The sequence below is a fragment of the Bombus vancouverensis genome, chromosome 15, assembly GCF_051014615.1.
Source record: "Bombus vancouverensis nearcticus chromosome 15, iyBomVanc1_principal, whole genome shotgun sequence".
Lineage (NCBI taxonomy): Eukaryota > Metazoa > Arthropoda > Insecta > Hymenoptera > Apidae > Bombus > Bombus vancouverensis.
This window is the reverse complement of record NC_134925.1, coordinates 8,098,427-8,117,503: the sequence shown is the minus strand read 5'-3', so window position 1 is coordinate 8,117,503 and position 19,077 is coordinate 8,098,427. Positions and strand designations below refer to the sequence as shown.

The 19,077-nt window shown below is 32.7% G+C and overlaps 3 protein-coding genes across 7 annotated transcripts; 1 reads left to right on the top strand and 2 right to left on the bottom strand.

Moving 5' to 3' along the window:
* Positions 1–7,681: 7,681 nt before the first annotated feature.
* On the bottom strand, positions 7,682–9,003 carry Csl4 (exosome component 1 Csl4). Its single transcript, XM_033335065.2, has 5 exons — positions 8,752–9,003; positions 8,566–8,681; positions 8,107–8,355; positions 7,949–8,030; positions 7,682–7,894 (listed from the first exon to the last, which is right to left on the bottom strand). The coding sequence occupies exons 1-5, from the start codon at positions 8,786–8,788 to the stop codon at positions 7,782–7,784; spliced, it is 597 nt and encodes a 198-aa protein (XP_033190956.1). The 5' UTR covers positions 8,789–9,003; the 3' UTR covers positions 7,682–7,781.
* Positions 9,004–9,069: 66 nt separating this feature from the next.
* On the top strand, positions 9,070–10,700 carry TBC1d7 (TBC1 domain family member 7). 2 transcript variants are annotated; one of them, XM_076625113.1, is made up of 6 exons: positions 9,070–9,399; positions 9,513–9,541; positions 9,616–9,862; positions 9,953–10,237; positions 10,309–10,438; positions 10,518–10,700. In XM_076625113.1, exons 1-6 carry the CDS (start codon positions 9,365–9,367, stop codon positions 10,602–10,604), a joined length of 813 nt encoding a protein of 270 aa, XP_076481228.1. In that variant the 5' UTR covers positions 9,070–9,364; the 3' UTR covers positions 10,605–10,700. The 2 variants fall into 2 exon arrangements, with proteins under 2 accessions (XP_076481228.1, XP_033190955.1); XM_033335064.2 differs by having other exon boundaries at positions 9,072–9,399; positions 9,513–9,862.
* A 1,480-nt stretch (positions 10,701–12,180) lies between these two features.
* On the bottom strand, positions 12,181–18,992 carry LOC117157203 (hippocampus abundant transcript 1 protein). 4 transcript variants are annotated; one of them, XM_033335061.2, is made up of 8 exons: positions 18,684–18,992; positions 15,518–15,742; positions 14,895–15,296; positions 14,596–14,817; positions 14,125–14,408; positions 13,680–13,983; positions 13,469–13,604; positions 12,181–12,977 (listed from the first exon to the last, which is right to left on the bottom strand). In XM_033335061.2, the coding sequence occupies exons 2-8, from the start codon at positions 15,650–15,652 to the stop codon at positions 12,871–12,873; spliced, it is 1,590 nt and encodes a 529-aa protein (XP_033190952.1). In that variant the 5' UTR covers positions 15,653–15,742; positions 18,684–18,992; the 3' UTR covers positions 12,181–12,870. The 4 variants fall into 4 exon arrangements, with proteins under 4 accessions (XP_033190952.1, XP_076481227.1, XP_033190951.1 ...); XM_076625112.1 differs by having other exon boundaries at positions 13,448–13,604; positions 18,684–18,991; XM_033335060.2 differs by lacking the exon at positions 15,518–15,742 and having other exon boundaries at positions 13,448–13,604; positions 18,684–18,990.
* Positions 18,993–19,077: the final 85 nt, after the last annotated feature.

The following is a 19,077-nucleotide window of genomic DNA, read 5'->3' as shown; positions in this document are numbered from 1 at the left end:
TTTATCTTGTTTTCTATTGTTTAAAATTAGATTATAAATATGTTAATTTTTAATTAATTTTATAGTATTGCAAGTAGCAATACCAGAATATTTAAAGTAGCTTTTTTATATAGTAAATAGTAATTTTTATTAAATTCACTATAAGAGTTAGCGTTGCGATATTGTTCCATCGCGAGTTCTGCTTATTTTTCCTTTTAGCGTTGCGATAATAAATGATCGCGTTTTGTTAAGTAGTGTTGCGTTCACAAACTGCCCTAACCCCCCGACTGCAATTGTCGGACACTGTTCCTGGATCACACGTTCAGCTGCAAGAGCTGTGCAAGTGTGATCGTTCATCAGCAACCTCTTAAATGGTTGCACTTCGATTTCTCGCTATTAGTGTTGCGTATTGCTAAAATACGAGTGCGTAGATTTATACTTATTAGTGTTGCGTATCAAATATCGGGAATTTTCAGGCTTAATTTTTTTTTTTTTTAATGGTAGATTATTGATATTGCAGATATAACAAAGCACTCATCGCGGTTTGATTTTGAAAATTTTCTGCTTCATAAATATTAGTAGTAAATTAGTGTTGCGAAACAAGAATATTCAGTTCCACTCTCGGCGTGTTGATCGGGTTTATATAGAGTGGAATACGATTGAATTTTAGTAGCCCTTCTGGCTACTGCTTTGTTTCCTTTTCAGCGCCTCCTCTTACCACGTTTATTACTGAAAATACTGCTATAAGACATGTTTCTTGGTCAGCGTTAACGTTACCATAACTGCTGAAATACAAAACTTTATTCTGAATGTATATTATATATAGATTTACATATATGAAACTGTGAGCGATTTCATGCACAACAAAGTATTATAATGAAATATCTTAATGTTGCTATGAAGGCTTAAAATATTTTTTAAAATTTAATTCATTGCAATTGGAATCATTGCTGGTGATTGTTCGTTCTTAGAACCATGACTTTTAACATTTTTTCGACCGCGATATTTTCAATCTTTTAACAATAATATAGAATTTTATAAATATTCGAATTTCATATTGAATTTTTTTTTTTTTTTTTTTAATTCAGATTAAATTCAATTACTTAAAATTCTATTTTTCAACGTAACCCTAGTTTCGATTAAAAAGATACAAATGATTCTCTATATTTGCTAAAATTTAATCAATAGTAATTTGATCTATAATTAACCATTATTAGTAGTTTATTTTTCATGTATAAAATGTTCTCGTTTTAAAGATACCTGTTTCTTTCATATACCACATCAAGTAAATGAGTTTGTTTCAAATTTATCAACTAGCAGAAAGTAGATTTCAATTACATACATGAACATTTCATAGCATATTAAATATGTATGCTAGATACCGAAATGATTTTTCTTCCATTGTCTGATTGTTCAGGCTTCTTCCCGTTTCCCCATTTTTAAAAGAAGCATATTGCGGTAACGTTGGAGTATATAACTTTTCGATATTTTCATAAGTTTAGTACAACGAGTCGTATGTCTCTTCTGCAAGATCCTAAATTGTATATGCAGTGTCAATAGTTTCATTTCCATTCTTTCGTTCCAAGTTAGACAAATGTATCATTGATACCGAATGTTGCCAGTACGGTTGCGAATTATTGTGCAATGCTTGTACTGATGCATGTAATCGTTTTCGCAGATTCATCAGTTGATTAACTTTTGGAAAACCACTACATCGATAAGTACAAACATTGTACAATAATTCGATACCAAGATAAGAACCACGCTAATACAGTCCAGTTTGGATTACGAAAAGACACGAAGAGAATTTTGGATAATCTAAACTGGACTGCAACGTGGGACGCCGTTGGACACCGTAGGACGCCGTTGGACACCGTGGGACGCCGTTGGACACCGTGGGACGCCGTGGGACATCGTTGGACGCCGTGGGACATCGTTGGACGCCGTTGGACACCGTTGGACACCGTTGGACACCGTTGGACACCGTTGGACACCGTTGGACACCGTTGGACACCGTTGGACACCGTTGGACACCGTTGGACACCGTTGGACACCGTTGGACACCGTTGGACACCGTTGGACACCGTTGGACACCGTTGGACACCGTTGGACACCGTTGGACACCGTTGGACACCGTTGGACACCGTTGGACACCGTTGGACACCGTTGGACACCGTTGGACACCGTTGGACACCGTTGGACACCGTTGGACACCGTTGGACACCGTTGGACACCGTTGGACACCGTTGGACACCGTTGGACACCGTTGGACACCGTTGGACACCGTTGGACACCGTTGGACACCGTTGGACACCGTTGGACACCGTTGGACACCGTTGGACAACGTTGGACGCCGATGGACACCGTGGGACGCCGTGGGACATCGTGGGACATCGTGGGATGCGTACGTTTTTGTCTTAATTAATCGTAAGGTAGATACATATGTCAAGTGCATTGTGAGCTCATTCTGTACAACGACATTTATCCACCTTAGAACGAAAAAAAGAAAAATCTCGTCTCCCTTCACTCGCTTACCTCACAGTACTTATTGCACTCGCGATTTATCGGTTCGCGATCACTCAGTTCTTTCAAACCGTAGCGTGACGTACTCGCTCGCGCGTATTCCGCGTACGTGCGGGTCAACGTGCACTGGACAACTCCTTGGATTCGTAAGTCGCCCCAAGGAAACCTCTGTCTGGGTGACTGCTCGACGACTGCTCGACGTTCGCATCGGATCGCGGGAGTTGTCGTCGCGCCGGTGATGCTTGCGAATCTGTTGGGGATTCAGTCGTGGATCCGCAGTCCTGTCCGATTGGTACTTTGGTACTCGGTCAGGGACCTGCAATTTCACGTCCTCCGTAATTCTGTTCGGGCCCGCGGGTCTGGACCCCACTGTTCAGTTGAGGTCAATGCCTTCGTAATCCTGTTCAGCGGTCCCTCCCCGTGAGTGGACCCCACTGTTCAGTTGAGGCCTCTTGCCTTCGTAATCCTGATCAGCGGTCCATCCCCGGGTTCCACATGTTCAGTTGGAGTGTGTTAAGTTGCTGGCCTATGTGCTGGATCCACGGCTGAATTACCCGTGGATCACTAGCATCATCGGTCGGCGCCATCGACCGCGACTCGTGTAAGTTTCGAACGGCGAAACAGGAATCGAGTTACGGTCAATTCTTGGGCTTTCCGCTGAACCTCGGGGTTATCTCGTGTACGGGGGTACGTCGTGTAGGTTTGTTAGTTCTTTCGAGAGATCGCGATCTCGTTCGTTTCGGGCGCGCCGCGATTTTTTCCTTTATCATCTGATTCATCGGGCATTTTCTTGTTTTCCCATTTTTAAGGGATACTTATTGAGATCACGTTAGAGTTTATAACTTTTCAGTATCTTCAATATCTTACAGTGTCGCAAAAATAGAACGATAGCTAGTTTAGTACAGCGACTCGTATGCCCCTTCTGCGAGACACGAAATGGTATATACAGTGTCAGTATCTACGTTTTCTTCCTTTCATTCCAAGTTAGATAAATGTGTGTTTGATACCGAATGATGCCAGTAGGGATGCGAATTATTGTACGATATTTGTACTGATCGATGTAATCGTTGTGTGGGAGATGGATGTTGCGTTACGTAGGCTTTGTTCTACGTTTGTAAAGATTCATGTAAGCGCTGCGTTGGAGATATGTGTTTCGCAGTTAGGCTACGAAACAACTATTTCCATACGCAGGCCCATGGTTAAGTAGAGTCAAAACTCGACATTCTGCCAACAGGTTGAATGTCGAGATCGATGTGTAGTGCTACAAATACCCATGGGCGGGTCTCGTGCGTAGTCACCTCCTCGTGGTGAGACCTGGTAATTGGCATCCTTTTCCAAAAATTAATCAGTTGATTAATCTTTGGAAAACGATGCCAAGCTAAGAACTACGCAACAGTCCAGTTTGGAACACCAAAAGCCTCTAAGAGAATTTTGTTCAAACTAAGTGATAGTCGAAACTAGTATTAAAGAAGTGTGAATTTAGTCTTAGTTTGCAGAAACTATTGAAATGATAAAAATGGATATCGTATTAAATCGGCAAAACAATATCGCCGCTACAGTATCGCTTTATTATAAAATAATTTTACATCTTTGCTTCCAATGCTTAAAAACTGTTTATGTAAATGGGACCCGAGCGTAGTTACCTCCTCGTGGTGGGTCCCGGTAATTGGTATCGTTTCCCAAATAATAATACACCAAGTACTATTTTGAATATTAGTATTATTATTTGAGAAACGATATCAAGCTAAAAACTACTTCAATATAGTCTGGTCTTGATCATCCAAAATAGTTTTGGTGATCTAGACCGGACTAAGACCCCCCCGCGGGGGCGCCGTGGGACATCGTGGGACATCGCGGGACACCGTGGGATGCGAGCGTTTTAGCCTTAATTAATCATAAGATAGATGCCTATGTTATGTGCATTGTGAGCTCATTCTGTACAAAGAGACTTATCTATCTTGGAACGAAAAATAAAAATCTCGTCTCTCGTGATGCCCTCGCTTACCACATTGGAAAAATTGTTCCCACGATTTATCGGTTCACGGTCGCTCAGTTCTTTCAAACCGTAGCGTGACGTACTCGCTCGCGCGTATTCCGGGTACGTGCGGGTCAACGTGCACTGGGCAACTCTTTGGATTCGTAAGTCGTCCCAAGCACACCTCTGTCTTGATGACTACTCGAGGACTGCTCGTCGTTTGCCTCGAATCACGGGAGTTGTCATCGCACTGGTGATGCCTGCGATTCGCAATACTGTCCGATTGGTACTTCGGTACTCGGGCAGAGACCTGCATTTCACGTCCTCCGTAATCCTGTTCAAGTGACGAACCCGCGGGGGTGGACCCCACTGTTCAGTTGGGGCCTTGCCTTTGTAATCCTGTTCAGCGGTCCCTCCCCGGGCCTTCATTTGTTCAGTTGGAGTGTGTTAAATCGCAGGCCTAATTGCTTGATCGCTAGTATCATCGGTTGGTGCCATCGACCGTGATAAGATCCAGACGACGTGACAGGAATCGGGCGAAGGTCAATGCTTGGGCTTTCCGCTGAACCTTAGGGTTATCCGGTGCACGGGGGTACGTCACGTAGGTTTGTGAGTTCTTTCGAGAGATCGTGATTTCGTTCGTTCCGGGCGCGCCGCGGTATTTTTTTCACCGTCTGATTGTTGGGGCTCCTTTTCCGTAGTAGCCCCATATTGTTTCTTTCGTTCCAAGTTAGACAAATGTGTCTTTGATACCGAATGCGGCCAGTAGGGTTGCGAATTATTGTACTGATCGATGTAATCGTTGTGTGGGAGATAGATGGTGTGTTATGTATGTTGTTTTACGTTTGTAAAGATTCGTGTAACTGCTGCGTAGGAGATAGGTGTTTCGCGGTTATGCTACGAAATAACTATCTCTTTACGCAGGCCCATGAAGTAGAGTCAGAACTCGACATTCTTGCCAGTAGGTTGAATGTCGAGACCGATGCATAATGTTGAATAACTCATGGGCGGGTCTCGTGCGTAGTCACCTCCTCGTGGTGAGACCTGGTAATTGGCACCGTTTTCCAAAGATTAATCAAGTGATTAATATTTTTTTTTTTTTTTTTGGAAACGATACCAAGCTGAGAACTACGCTAATAGTTAATTAGTTATTGAATGGCAAGGGTCTTATTCTTTTTTTAAAGCCTAATTGCTCATTTCAAATCTTAGTTTAAAGCCTTAATTTTGAATCTTAGTTTTATGTTAGACTATTAATTTTAAACATTATAGTTAAGCTTTAATTCTATGTCGCGTCATTTGTTTGTAGCCTTAGTTTTAGTATATTTGTGAAGATCGAGCACGAAATACTATTCTTCGTTACGACTATAAAATATCTTGTCTTATATTTTATTTGTAATTTTATACAAGACTTCAATTTCAATTCAAATCAGTATTATACTATACTTTTAATTATTTAAGAGCTACTGCGCTCTGAAAAATATCACTACTATTATTACGAAACAAATGCTGACTTTACTGGTCGCATTGCACGCGACCACAAATATTCTCTGAAAATAAAGTTGTTAGTTGGGGATGGAAGCAGAAAAAAAAATAAATTTTCCTTTTCCACCCTGTCGAGCGTTTGTTTACAAATGTACTGGTGTTCCTATAAAGCTATGAACATAAATGTCTATTATTCTTATTTTTCGAAGTATCATAGCCAATATTACCAGATTGGAATATGTATCTAAAATTGATATCAATAAATGTAAAACATTATATATGAATATTGTAAAATATCTCAAAATAGCATTCAATTATTAAATATTAGAAAATATTATAAATGCAATATAATTGATTTAATGCTAAATCTAACAAAATTTGGTGTATTTGGTTTAAAATACAAAATTTATTTAAAAAATCTAAGTTGTTTAACTACTTAGAGCGCTAATTTAGAATATATGTTAAAAGAAAGAAATAATTCGATCAATTTATGTGAAATAAGAATGATATATTATTCAAACTAACGAAATAATTTCTCTAGTCTTTTCTAATTTGGTCTTAGCATTCTCAAAGAAGAACAAAATTTTTTATTATATTATCGTACGTATCAAATATGTATATAATATTATATAATTTTACCCAATATTTTACCAATAATCCAATAAAATAACAATATAAACGTATATATAAGACTGCTTTTATCAAAATGAATGAAACATTACCAAATTTCTATCAGAAACCAGCAAATCGACTGTCAATCACTATGGCGTCACTTTTTGTATTCTTACAGAATAGGGATCTTTCCCGCCATTAACCAATATCTGCACACAAGAAAATCGACAATTTCAAACAAATATATAAAATCAGAATCAATTACATATATTGAAATTAAACGATAACATATTTCAAAATCTGTCCCAAAAAAAGCACATAATATAAGCTATCAGTAACTGTAATGATCAAATACATGATCAAAGGAAACTGAAGAAAGTAGTACTTAAATTAATTAATTTTGTTATAATAATGTTCAATAGATTAATAGATGAACTTGTGTTAATGAAACAAACCTAATAGTAGTGAATAAAGGCTACAGAATTGGAATGTGGAAATATAACGCTGTTATAACAGGTTACACACTTCACACAAATTAATAAGTATTGACACTCCGATTTTCGACAAGCAAATGACTCCCCGCGCCACAGTTTGACCACTCAATTTCGATGCGGGGAGAGGAAGCATCGCCCGGCGGCAAATTGAGCGTGTTTGAATCAGTGAATTCTCATTGGCTCTACATTATGTATTGTTTGTAGGAAATACGGTCTCAGCGAATCAGACTCATTAAAATTTAATTACATATAATTAAACTTAATTATATTTAAAAGTTTAAAAGTTAAAAAATTAAAAGTTTTATAATAAAATAAGTAGTATAATAAAATTATAATTAATAAAATTAAAATTAAAATTATAAATATAATACAATATAATTATAATCAAGTATAATAAAATCTCAAAAAATTTGTTATTTTATATGAAAATAATTTACAATTTTTCCCTCAAAGCGGAATTGATATTGTAATTTTTATTTTACACAATACAAAACATTCTTTGTCATGGTCATTCACTCGGTAAGTCACTCTAATCAACTTAATATCTATTATATAGCTACTTATTTATAAATAAATATTTCGAATAAATTAAATATTAAGAATATATAAATGACACTTGTGTATATAAAATGATGCTTTATTTTATTTGTTTTGTATCTTTTTTAATAAACAAATATAATAAAAGGAAAAATGATTAATGTTAAATTGGTATTAAATTATTGTTCTGCAACAACATGTTCTGGCACAACTTTTGCTACTTTCCTGAATTCTTTTCGCAATGTTTTAGGACATTGCATTTGTGTCCAATTAATGGGTATCATAGCTACACCTGTAACACGAAGATTATTAAGAACAGAAAATAATTTTACCCTGATTTACTTACCTTCCTCACTATGTGCTATCACTACACCTAATTCATTTTCTGCTGTACTTAGTTGATAAGTATGTGCTTCTGTCATTGGCATCTAATTAATGCATAGGAAATTATTCAAAATTTTATCAACAATAACATATTTTTTTTGCAAACGAGCTCAAGGATACAACTCTTGCAAGAATAATATCTCCAGGTCTAAAGCACTTATACATTTGAATATTATCTTTATCTATTGCACGAACATCTTCTTTCCTTAAAATTCCTCTGTAAGGTCTTGTCAATACAATGTCACCTATACATTTTATACTACATTTACAAAATCTTTGATTAACAATAGTAACCATAGCTGTTACAATATCACCAGGTGCAGGAACAATGCTTTGCTCTGTTATTCCATGGACTTCTATGGTACGAGTCTAAAATTTAATATATCATTATTATTAAAAGTAATTATTTAATATTTAATATATGAAATTTATATAATAAATCTCAATGTTGAACAATATTTAATGTAATTAATAATTAACAATTACAATAAAGATATTTCATAATGAAACACAGTTTGACTAATATCCAACAATGTCTAATCTGTATTGCTATTTAAATCATTTTAATTCCTTACTCACATTTTCTTTTTGTATTAATTTTACTACACCAACTAATTTCGAATAGATATAGCCTTGTTGCTCATAAGTTCCTGGTCCAGCAATATTAAATTTGTCGGAGATACATAACCTCTGTCCTATAGAAAAATATTCCATTTTTATTCTTTAACCATATAATTTTCTCACTTATGTTGGACATATAATTACCTGGCACGCATACGATAATGTCTTTATCTTTATCCATATTGTTATAAGATTAAAACGAATTTATTTCGTACATGTAATGTGCCAATGAAGTAATAAACATAGCTTGTAAATAGTTTGGGTGTTATATACAATTTAATGTAAAATATACTATTATTAGCTGGTAGTTACTAATAAATTATGATCTTTAAGCATAAATTTGCATTAAAAATGTTTGATATATTTTATACTTTTCTACTTAAAAAGCTAATATTTAAAAAAGTAACCTTTTATGTTATCTTAAATTTGTGAATTCAATTCTGTTTCCCCTAGATTTTGATCACGTGAATTTATTTACTTCTTCTAATTTGTTAGAACACTCGTTGACTCGTTGAACAAAGAATAAATTTAATAAACAGAAAAATATGATATTTCAAAAAATTGATATTTATAATCACAGATGAGATTTTAATGGCCAGAATTATAGGTGTATCCCGTTTGTGTAGTAAGAAATAAATTTGTAAATTAATGTTAACATTTAAATTCAAGGAAGATGTGTGAAAATAATTTATAAAGCCTTTGTGTTTCCACAACTCAACCATATCAACTCTGAAATTTATTAATTGGAAAATGGCTGATGAACGAAATTTTCGCTCGTCTTATTATGAAAAAGTATGCATTTTTACGTGAAATATTTGTATTAGTAACATTTCTTATCGCTTAGGTTATAAATAATAGAACACTAATTATGAATGTGATTAATCAAGTATATGATCAAAATATAGGTGGGATTTCGTAGTGTCGAAGAAAAAAGGTCTTTAGAAATATTACTTAAAGAGCGTCCTTTGGATAAAGCAAAACTGAAACAATTCTGCTTGCGATTTACAGTTCCTACTAAATATAGAAATTTTCTTTGGAAAGTATTATTGGATGTGATACCAATTTATATAGATAGCCATAAATTTATAATAAGTCAGAGAAAAGCAGAATTTCAAGATCTACAAAAAGCTTTAAAGGTTACGAAGATTTTGGATGATTATACAAAACCTCATTTAATGCTCCTTACTATGTGGTTATTGCGCACTAGAAGAGCAAAACTTGACATGAATACTCAATTAGAAGTTCCCTTACACAGGTATCAACATTGGTCTCATGTTTTATTAAATGTAGCTATTAATTATAATCTATTAAATTATTGTCTCATTGATAATTATATTTTCTTTAGAGCTATGAACAGATTGGCTGAAACATTATGGCACATTGTTGACATAGATTCATATGAGGAAAAGTTAGTAGACACATATTGGATATTATGTGGACTTTTAGATCAAGTACAAAAATTTCATAAAGAAATCAGTAGATTACAAGAATGCACTTATACTTTGTTAGAGAGAGAAGATCCAGAATTGTACAAGCATCTTATTAAAATAGAAGCACTTTACAATATTCCATATGACATTTGGTTTTCTTCATGCTTTGCAGGAACAATATCTAATGGTTCTATAGCAAAGTATATATATTTAATATACTTTAAATAAAAAATAAGATATATAATTGTAAAAAATGATCTATTTATTACAGAATATGGGATAAAATAGCTGTAGGTGCATATAGAACTTTAATCTTTGTCACTGTAGTTACCCTAACAACTTTAAGAAGACTTTTATTGAGATGTGAAAATATAGATGGTATTTTAGATACTATTGCCAATGTATGGAAATATCTATATATGTTTATTTATACGAGTATGAATTATAACAATTGTTTATAAGCAAATATTTTTATTCTAGATAACAGAAGAAACATCTGAAGTAATTGTTAACAAAGCAATTGAATCTTGGCAACAGAGTGGTTCAACACTGACAACTATTTCATAAACTATTTAAGAAATTAAAACCTTCCTCTTATGAACAAAATTGTATCAAAACAATTATATTATAAATTACAAAGTATAAAGTAACTTTAACCATTAATTTTTTCAAATATAAATATTTGTATACCTATCGAACATGTTTCCTTATATTTTAAAAATAATTATTTTATTAATGCATCCATCATACATTGTACATATACAATTACTTACTTTATTGAGGTGTTAAGTCTTAAACTAGACTTTGTTTTTTATACTGTGACTCTTTTGTTTGTTTTGCAATGTTATATTACAACAGTGTTGATGTACTTCTGTGTGTAAGAGCAAACTTTAATAAATAACTTTCAAATCAAGCAGAAATATAAAATTATTGCATGTTATACTTGTATTCTCCAAGAAATTTAACACAAATAAGTTATCATATATCCTCAAAATTTGTTTTATATATTTTTTTATCATTGGATATAATAATCTTGTCATATATATTTATATTGTGCAGTTGTAATGGAATTTTATTCCACGACTTACCTTAACAAAGAGATATAAAAAGATATGTATAACACTTTCTCAATACCAAAGTAATTTCAAAGAACAGAATAGTACTGATGGGGTTAAGATTTCATATGAATGGATTAGCCCTTCTTTCGAATTTTTACAAAAGAAACCATATATGATGATTTATTTACATCTTTCCTGATTTAAAAAATAGCATTCTTGGAGAAAAGTGAGATCATACAAAATTTTATTTTTCGCTCACGCATTGCATCATAATTTCATGAGTTCCTACTGTTTTCTAATATTACAACTCTTGAATAGGATGTCTGCTACTAAGTCGTTCTTTGGTTTTCGATGGGATTTGAGCATCCTCTTTTATCGTGAATTATCTCGTAACGAATGACAGTTATAATTTCATGTATACTGAACAAAATTATGAACAATAAAGCTAATTTCATTTCGAATATGTCGAAGTAGTCTTACATTTGTTATAAAACAAACATAGTATTATGCAAATTTTAACGCAACATCGAAATTTATTCTAATGTTGATTTCAAATTCAGAGAGTTATGTGGACTATGGCAATGCACATATAATTCCGCAGACACTAATTCTTTCAAATTACAAGTAAAATGCACAAATACACTACACTATTGTATTTTGTTAACATCAATGACTCCAATTTATAACATGCACATTTTAACGTTTGAGTAACGCCGTCAGCATTCGACTAATAATGTTCATAACACTCTTGATCAAAATCTACCATTGCCTTCAAATGGCAAAGTATAATTTCATATAAATTGTTTTTTTTTTCTTTCTGATTAAGGCCATTGAATTCATTCTGTTGATGTCTAATTATTAAAATAAATATTTATGCAAAAAAGATAGTTAACGTACTTTACAAACATCAGCTAACTCTTACTAGGTATTATATGCGATTGGAAACTTATTCTCTATTTCAACTACGTAAAAGTTTCATTTACAACGTCTTTCCATTTTTTTCGCGACTATTGCACTCTTCTTTCTTCGTTAATTCAAAGGTATGCTTAAAACAAAGGAATGCATGAAAAATGAGACAAAGTACATCCGCAAATAAATAAGATTTTGTTTTCCAAAGACAATTCACAAAAATGTCAGAAAATATCCAAACAAAAAATTTATAATGCTGGTGATCAAAGTAACAGGTGCTCTTGCCTAAATTATACAAAATTGTTGCCCCTCTTATGTGATCCTAATAAGCGATGAATAACATACATTATAAAAAAAGTTTTTACACAAAAAGTTATAGAGTTTTTACGTTATAAGTCTAGTAAAAATACTGGTTACAACTTTCATTCGTTTTATCGTTTTATGCATTGGCAAGCTACACAAACCAGGAGTCACTGATAAATGAATCAGAATGAATGAATGAGGTGTCCGGTACTTGGTATAAGATAATATTACAATCTCCTTTTTTTTTTAAATGTAAAATTTTAACTTTTTATATAACAAAATATACCTAAAACGATCGAACTTAATGTTTAGCTCAACCTAAATGTCATTAAAACAGCACTGCTTGTAAAATTTTTCGTAACCTAAACATTAAGTGGATTGATAATCCTAAGATAACCTCAGTTATTGACTTAAAGATATAATATAATACAATATAGACAGCTTTTTTAAAGTCCTTGTGTAGTAGGTGCACTTGATAGTAACCGTTTCTCTAAAGATAGAGTTTTATCACAAAGGTACATGTCCCTCTTCTTTCTTGTAGCTCGTCTTTGTTTTTACAATAGCTATAGAGCAGCAGAGTTGCAATTGTCGACTAGAGGTGACAGCGGCCCTATTTTTCCTTTCCCGCTTCCCAATTTGTCTCCCTCATAATGTACATCCAAGGATAAACCTTAAATCATAGCAAAACTTAATATAACCATGTATATATAAACGTGTGCACACACGCGTGTATAACATACAAGACATTTTTTATGAGTTACATATGTGTTATATAAAATATAGATGTATTTTAATTATATTAATAGCTAAGATAATAATTTCCGGATATGCGATCACACTGTTTATATGTTAAGCGTAATGTTAATGAAAGATTCAAGTCTTGTTGGTGAGAAACAGCTAGTAAAGAACAAAATCTATTAAAAAGAAAATCCAATCTTAATAAATTAATTACGAGCAAATCCATTTCCCGGTTGCTTATCCGAAGATTACTATGGTATCCCTTTTTATAAAATTAATATACGATCTTCATATTTTACTGTACCATCGTTCGGCTACTATTGTTATTCAAATTGACTTACAATAAAATCCACCACCAAAAATACATCTGAATTTTAACATAACTGACAACCTTTAACGTACATTTCTGATATGCGTATTTACCGGAGAGCCTCCGGGAGGTGGATGGATGATGTAATGGACCAGTTGGCATTGTGTTTGATTCAGGTATAAATGCAGCTACTAGTAATGCACATATCACAAGTAATGCACCAAACACAAATGGTGGTCCTGGTACAAGCTGAAAATATAGATTTTGTTGCAGTACTTATATCAATTTAACTATAATCATATCTTAACTTTTAATCAAATCTACCTGGGTTACTATTTGTGGCATAATATCAAGATGTTGCGTGGCAGTTCCTGTTTTATTATTTTCATCTAATGGAGATGGCCTTGCAGGAAGGGAAGGAGAATTGTCGTTGAGATCAACGCGAAAAAGATAAAAGATTACTCCAAACATTGCTGGCCCTAGACCATTACATAATCCACGCATTCCGGTTACCATGCCTTGTACCAAACCTTGTTTATCTGCATCAGAATGCATGGATATAAACGCAGAGATTGCAGGATATGTAATACTTGACACAGCAGCAAGCACTCCAGCTGCCCACATCATCCTTAAAATTACAGAAATATCTAATAGAATTCATAAAATTCTATTTTTATTAAAACCAAGTTATAATAGAATATAAGTAATGTCTTACTGAAACTTTACTTCACAAATTAAAAGTTTGTAAGCATGAACAAGAAAAAATTACCATGTTTGTGAACCGAAGCCAAACCACATGAGTTGTAACATCTCAAATAGAAGGCCCAACATTATAGTATGTTTACTGCCAAGTGTCTTTATCAAAACGCCCAAGAGAGTTTGAGCGCCAACGCTTAAAATTCCAACCACAGCAATAAAAAATGCTACCATTAAAGCAGTAAATCCCATAACCTTAGTCAAGTAGACAAATATACAACTATACTGTCCTGCTTCAGGAAGATAGCTCAGGAACACAGTAATACACAACATTAAAATAGTGTAATCTTTGCCAACCTAAAATATCAAAATTATATTAATATTTTAATTTTAATTATTATTATGTCAAATAAAGATAAGTATCTTTAATTAATTTAAACATCCTATTTAGAATAGAATACAAAAACTTCTAAAATAGTGAAAATATCTATTTTTAACATAAATTCAGTAATTTGGGTCTTTTATATATGATATTTCAAATTACCTTTCCAAGATAAGCAAAGGGGTCTGCCTGCTCCCAAGAAATAGGTGCTGGTGGACGAGCTTTTTCAGGCAAACTTTCAGGTACAGCCACTAATATAAAAAACACATCCAACACTGCAATAGCTGTTGCTAATGCAACCACAAGATTTTCTCCATACACTTTCATGACATAATCTCCCAATGCTGGGCTTATTACCATACTTGCAGCAAAAGTTGCAGATACCTAATAAAGTAAATTTATGAAGAAAACGGTACAAAATACTATAAATTATATAATAAATTTTGCAATAAAATACTTACTAAACCATATGCCGGAGATCTTTGATGTTCCTCAGTAACATCAGCAACATATGCAAACACCACTGAAAATGTGCAAGCAAAGACACCACTGATGGAGATCATAGCAAAGAACCACCATGTATTAATGCTCATTAGAGGAATCGGTGCACATGTGAAGGCTACTGTGATGAGTAGAAAGAATTTTCGACCCCATACATCAGACAAGGCACCAAGTAATGGTGCAGAAAGAAATGATAAGATTCCTTTAATGCCCATTATCAAACCATTCATCAGGAACGTATGATTTGGAAATGTAATATTTAATACAGAAATAACAGGCATGGTTAATAAACCCCATGCAAAAAATTCCAAAAATATTACAACCAGAGCATGGTACACACTTGCCTCTCCTATACCGGAACTCTGTAAAACAAAAATAATAAAATATATAAATATTCTTTATATGCAAAATATGTGTATACTACTAATGTATGTATACACAGTTCATAAGCAGCCATGATATCTATTTGCTATACCCAATAAATATGAAACAATAAAAAGATCATTTTTACAAAAGTACAATATCAAAAGTTTCTTTGGATTTATCAAAAAGTATAAGCACTTTGCAAATTGTGACAGCTGACCTTAAGATGTCTGTAGCATTGCTGAGCAAATGTAAGAGAAGGTGTGAGTTTAGCAATAGCATGTTCTTGGCTGTTGTGAATTTCAGAACAGGAGGGGCCCAGGCCCTCTGCTCCACCTTTTGCCCCAGGGGGCATGACCCCTAAGAAGTGTTACTATATATATTTCTTTCCATACTTATGATTCTATCAATATTTCATTTATCAGTTGTTCAGATCCATATAATACTGTAATGAATAACCTTGACTTAGCATCATATCAATTTTTTATTTCCAAATATTCAACCTAATCTTCACGAATAGTTATTTATTATTATTGAGTTCTTTCTTAATTACATTTATGTGTTAATTCTAATTGAAAGCTCTATTTTTATTGCATTTCCTTGTAAATATTTTTTTAATATATTTAGTTTTAAATTCTACGTATATATATTTTGTTATATCACAAATATCATTTTGTCTAGTAAGATACAATCTTTGCATGTTCCTATGGTTTGTATAGAGATTGTATTATCCTCAACTATATACATATAAAATAATTGAGTTATTAATTGCAACAAGCTTCTTTCTTATTTTTATTAATACTAATCTGTTATTATCATAATTTGTGCCATTAACAAAAAGTTAAAAACTATATTAGAAATACATACTGTGACCTATTCACTATTATAACTTGATCTTCATCATTTAAACAATTTTACAAATATTCTTTAGTATCATTACTTTTATTTTTGGTCAATTTTATGTATTTTTTCCCATCCACACAAAGTGTACTTTTCTTTGTTTCTCTTTTTACATTTCTCAGCAATATAAAGACACAAAATTCCTTATGTACATAAAATATTGTGCTAAAATCATTAACATTGAACAAAATATCTGTGTATGACCATCTTAAAAATATACTCTTCTATCTGTATACAGGATTTTCAAAACATTCGGATTCTCTTATCACATATTGTAGTCTGTAGCTATTAAGGGCAGCTGGTTTAAAAAGCACTACATTGTTGACAGATTAAATTTCTTAAAATCTCCGGGATTTCTTTCTTTTTATGTAGTATCATTTAAACATTTCTTCTTAAACTGTTCTCCTTTTTTAGGAAAAACTGTCATGTTTTTGTCAAACATGATCCGATTTGTTATTTGACAATAGTGCGACGAAGTTTTTCATAATAAAACTATCACTCAGCATAATGTCATGCGATTTTTGTATCATCGGGAGCTGTCACACAAAATATTCATCGACATTCCAACTTTTCGTAAAACTTGTACAAGTCACAGTATTATATTAAAGTGCATTAAAAAATGGTATGATCGGTAATAAAGACTGACAGATCGAGGTGGAGTAATTCGTCCCGTATTTAATATTTCTTGGTACTATAAGTTATTGTCAACACCTCTTCACTTAAGATTCTTGAAACCACATATCTATTTAATAATTTCCTGATCTTTTTACTGTCCACTCTTATATTTTTCAATAGAATTATTAGAAATTTTTTGAAGAAAAACCTGAATCACTGCATTGCAACTCTTCCACCAAACCCCCCACTTTTTATCATAGTAGCTGTTCTTTCGTCATAGCTTTAGATTGAATCTAACCTAAAAACTTAGTAACGAACCGATAATTCGTTCGTCGTATGTTCATAATAATACACTTGGAAACAAAAAACGGTCCAACTTTGAAAAATTTTACATAGTCTTTTTCTCATTACTCGTTTCGTGTACGAAAAGCTTAGTTGTTCTTATCAACTTATTACTGGCAGCTGATCAATATGCGCAAGTACGATATTATTCGAAGGACCTGTACATATATAATAATACTCTAATAAAAAGAAACTAATAATTTAATTCAATTCTAATTTATTAGAATTTAAGGCAGAAATATTGCAAACCAAGATAAAATACATTTATTTTCACAAACATGCGCTTTATGTTTTCCTTGAAAAATCATGGTCATAATGATATGTTGTATTTTAATAGTTTGAAGTTTTATTATTTCAATAACTACAGTGTATTAAAAACATAAAACATTTTCCTATATTCATTTAAGATATATATTTCTAATGTAAAGCATAAAGAATTTATAGGTTATTATATTGTTTGTACAAGTATATTTATTTTGAAATTAAACATTTAATCGTTTATTCCTTTGTACTATGTATTTCATAATATTGAAATATATTTTTGACTTAATACTTTATCACAAACAGTAACAACAATATATCAAATATAAAATAAAAGCATTATATTATAATAGTTTTTCATAAACTATGCAGGATATAATTTATCCTTTTTGTATTATAAAAGATAGCAATGAAGCTTCTATTTTAGCTAATTCTAATTAGTCACGAAAAGAAATTAATCAAAAGCAATAAAAAAACAATAGAAAATTGGTATAATTTAAATAAAATTAATTTTACAATTATAAAATAATGTTCTAAATAAAATGTAGTATATTTGAAAGAATTGTAGTACTATTATATATTTCATACCAGAAAAACATTGTAAGCTACATTAGGAAATTAACAAATGAAACAAAGAAGCTGGTTGCAGGTTCTAAGTACTTCATTAATTATAAAGTACTAGAAATGAACAGAAGATTAAATAGTTTAGTATACATTATATTTAACTGTTAACAAGATTATTATTCATATTAGCATATATTACAATTAGCATCTTCCTGACCAGTTAAGAAACAAAAATCATAAGAGATACAGGATTGAAATAAAGGCATACAAAGTTTCATTGTACTTTGAAGAAAAATTCAAAACTATCTATGAAAAACGTGTCAATTGTATTTTATAACAATCCTCTATGTGAAAATGAATTTTACTAATATGTAATGTATAAAGAATGAAGATTCAGCCATGTGTCAGTGTTATAATTACAATGCAATTACGCTAAAACTCACATAACTTTCGTACCTATTGCTTCTGAGAATAAGTTGAATGAGTCGAAGTCGCGCTTTGAGAAACATTTTAATCATTAAATCCACTATTATCACACTACTTGGTAGAAGATAAACACAAAGTAAATTTATCGTTAAGAGTTTATCATGCACCGAAACGAAAACGTACTTACTTCCGATGCGAAATCATCGAAAACATATATAGAAAAAGATGAAGGTGTAACTTAAAAATCTAATAGGTATTAAACTGAATGTGTTCAGTACCGTAATGACCCCATCCTTAATAATGAATTTTCGGCTTCGTACGATCATGCCCACGACCTTCTTTGAGACCTTGGCGGGCATATTCACGCACTGCGCGCACAGACTCTTCCGTTTTTTCAATTTCATTAATTCCTAAAAATTCGATGACACTGTGCGAGTCATTTTTTCTGGTTAAAGCCTCACACGGACACAAACAAGCGTTATAAGCTTTTAAGTCGGCCTTTGTAATCGTATTCTACATAATGCTACAAACCACAGTTAACCGTGTCCGCAGACTACTACAGACTACATCAGGCAAATGCAGTATGTTCTAGAATGAATATAGAATCGAAAGTGTAGCATAGAAATTGCGCGCGACAATGGTGCTACCTAGCAGTGACACAAGAAAATCTTC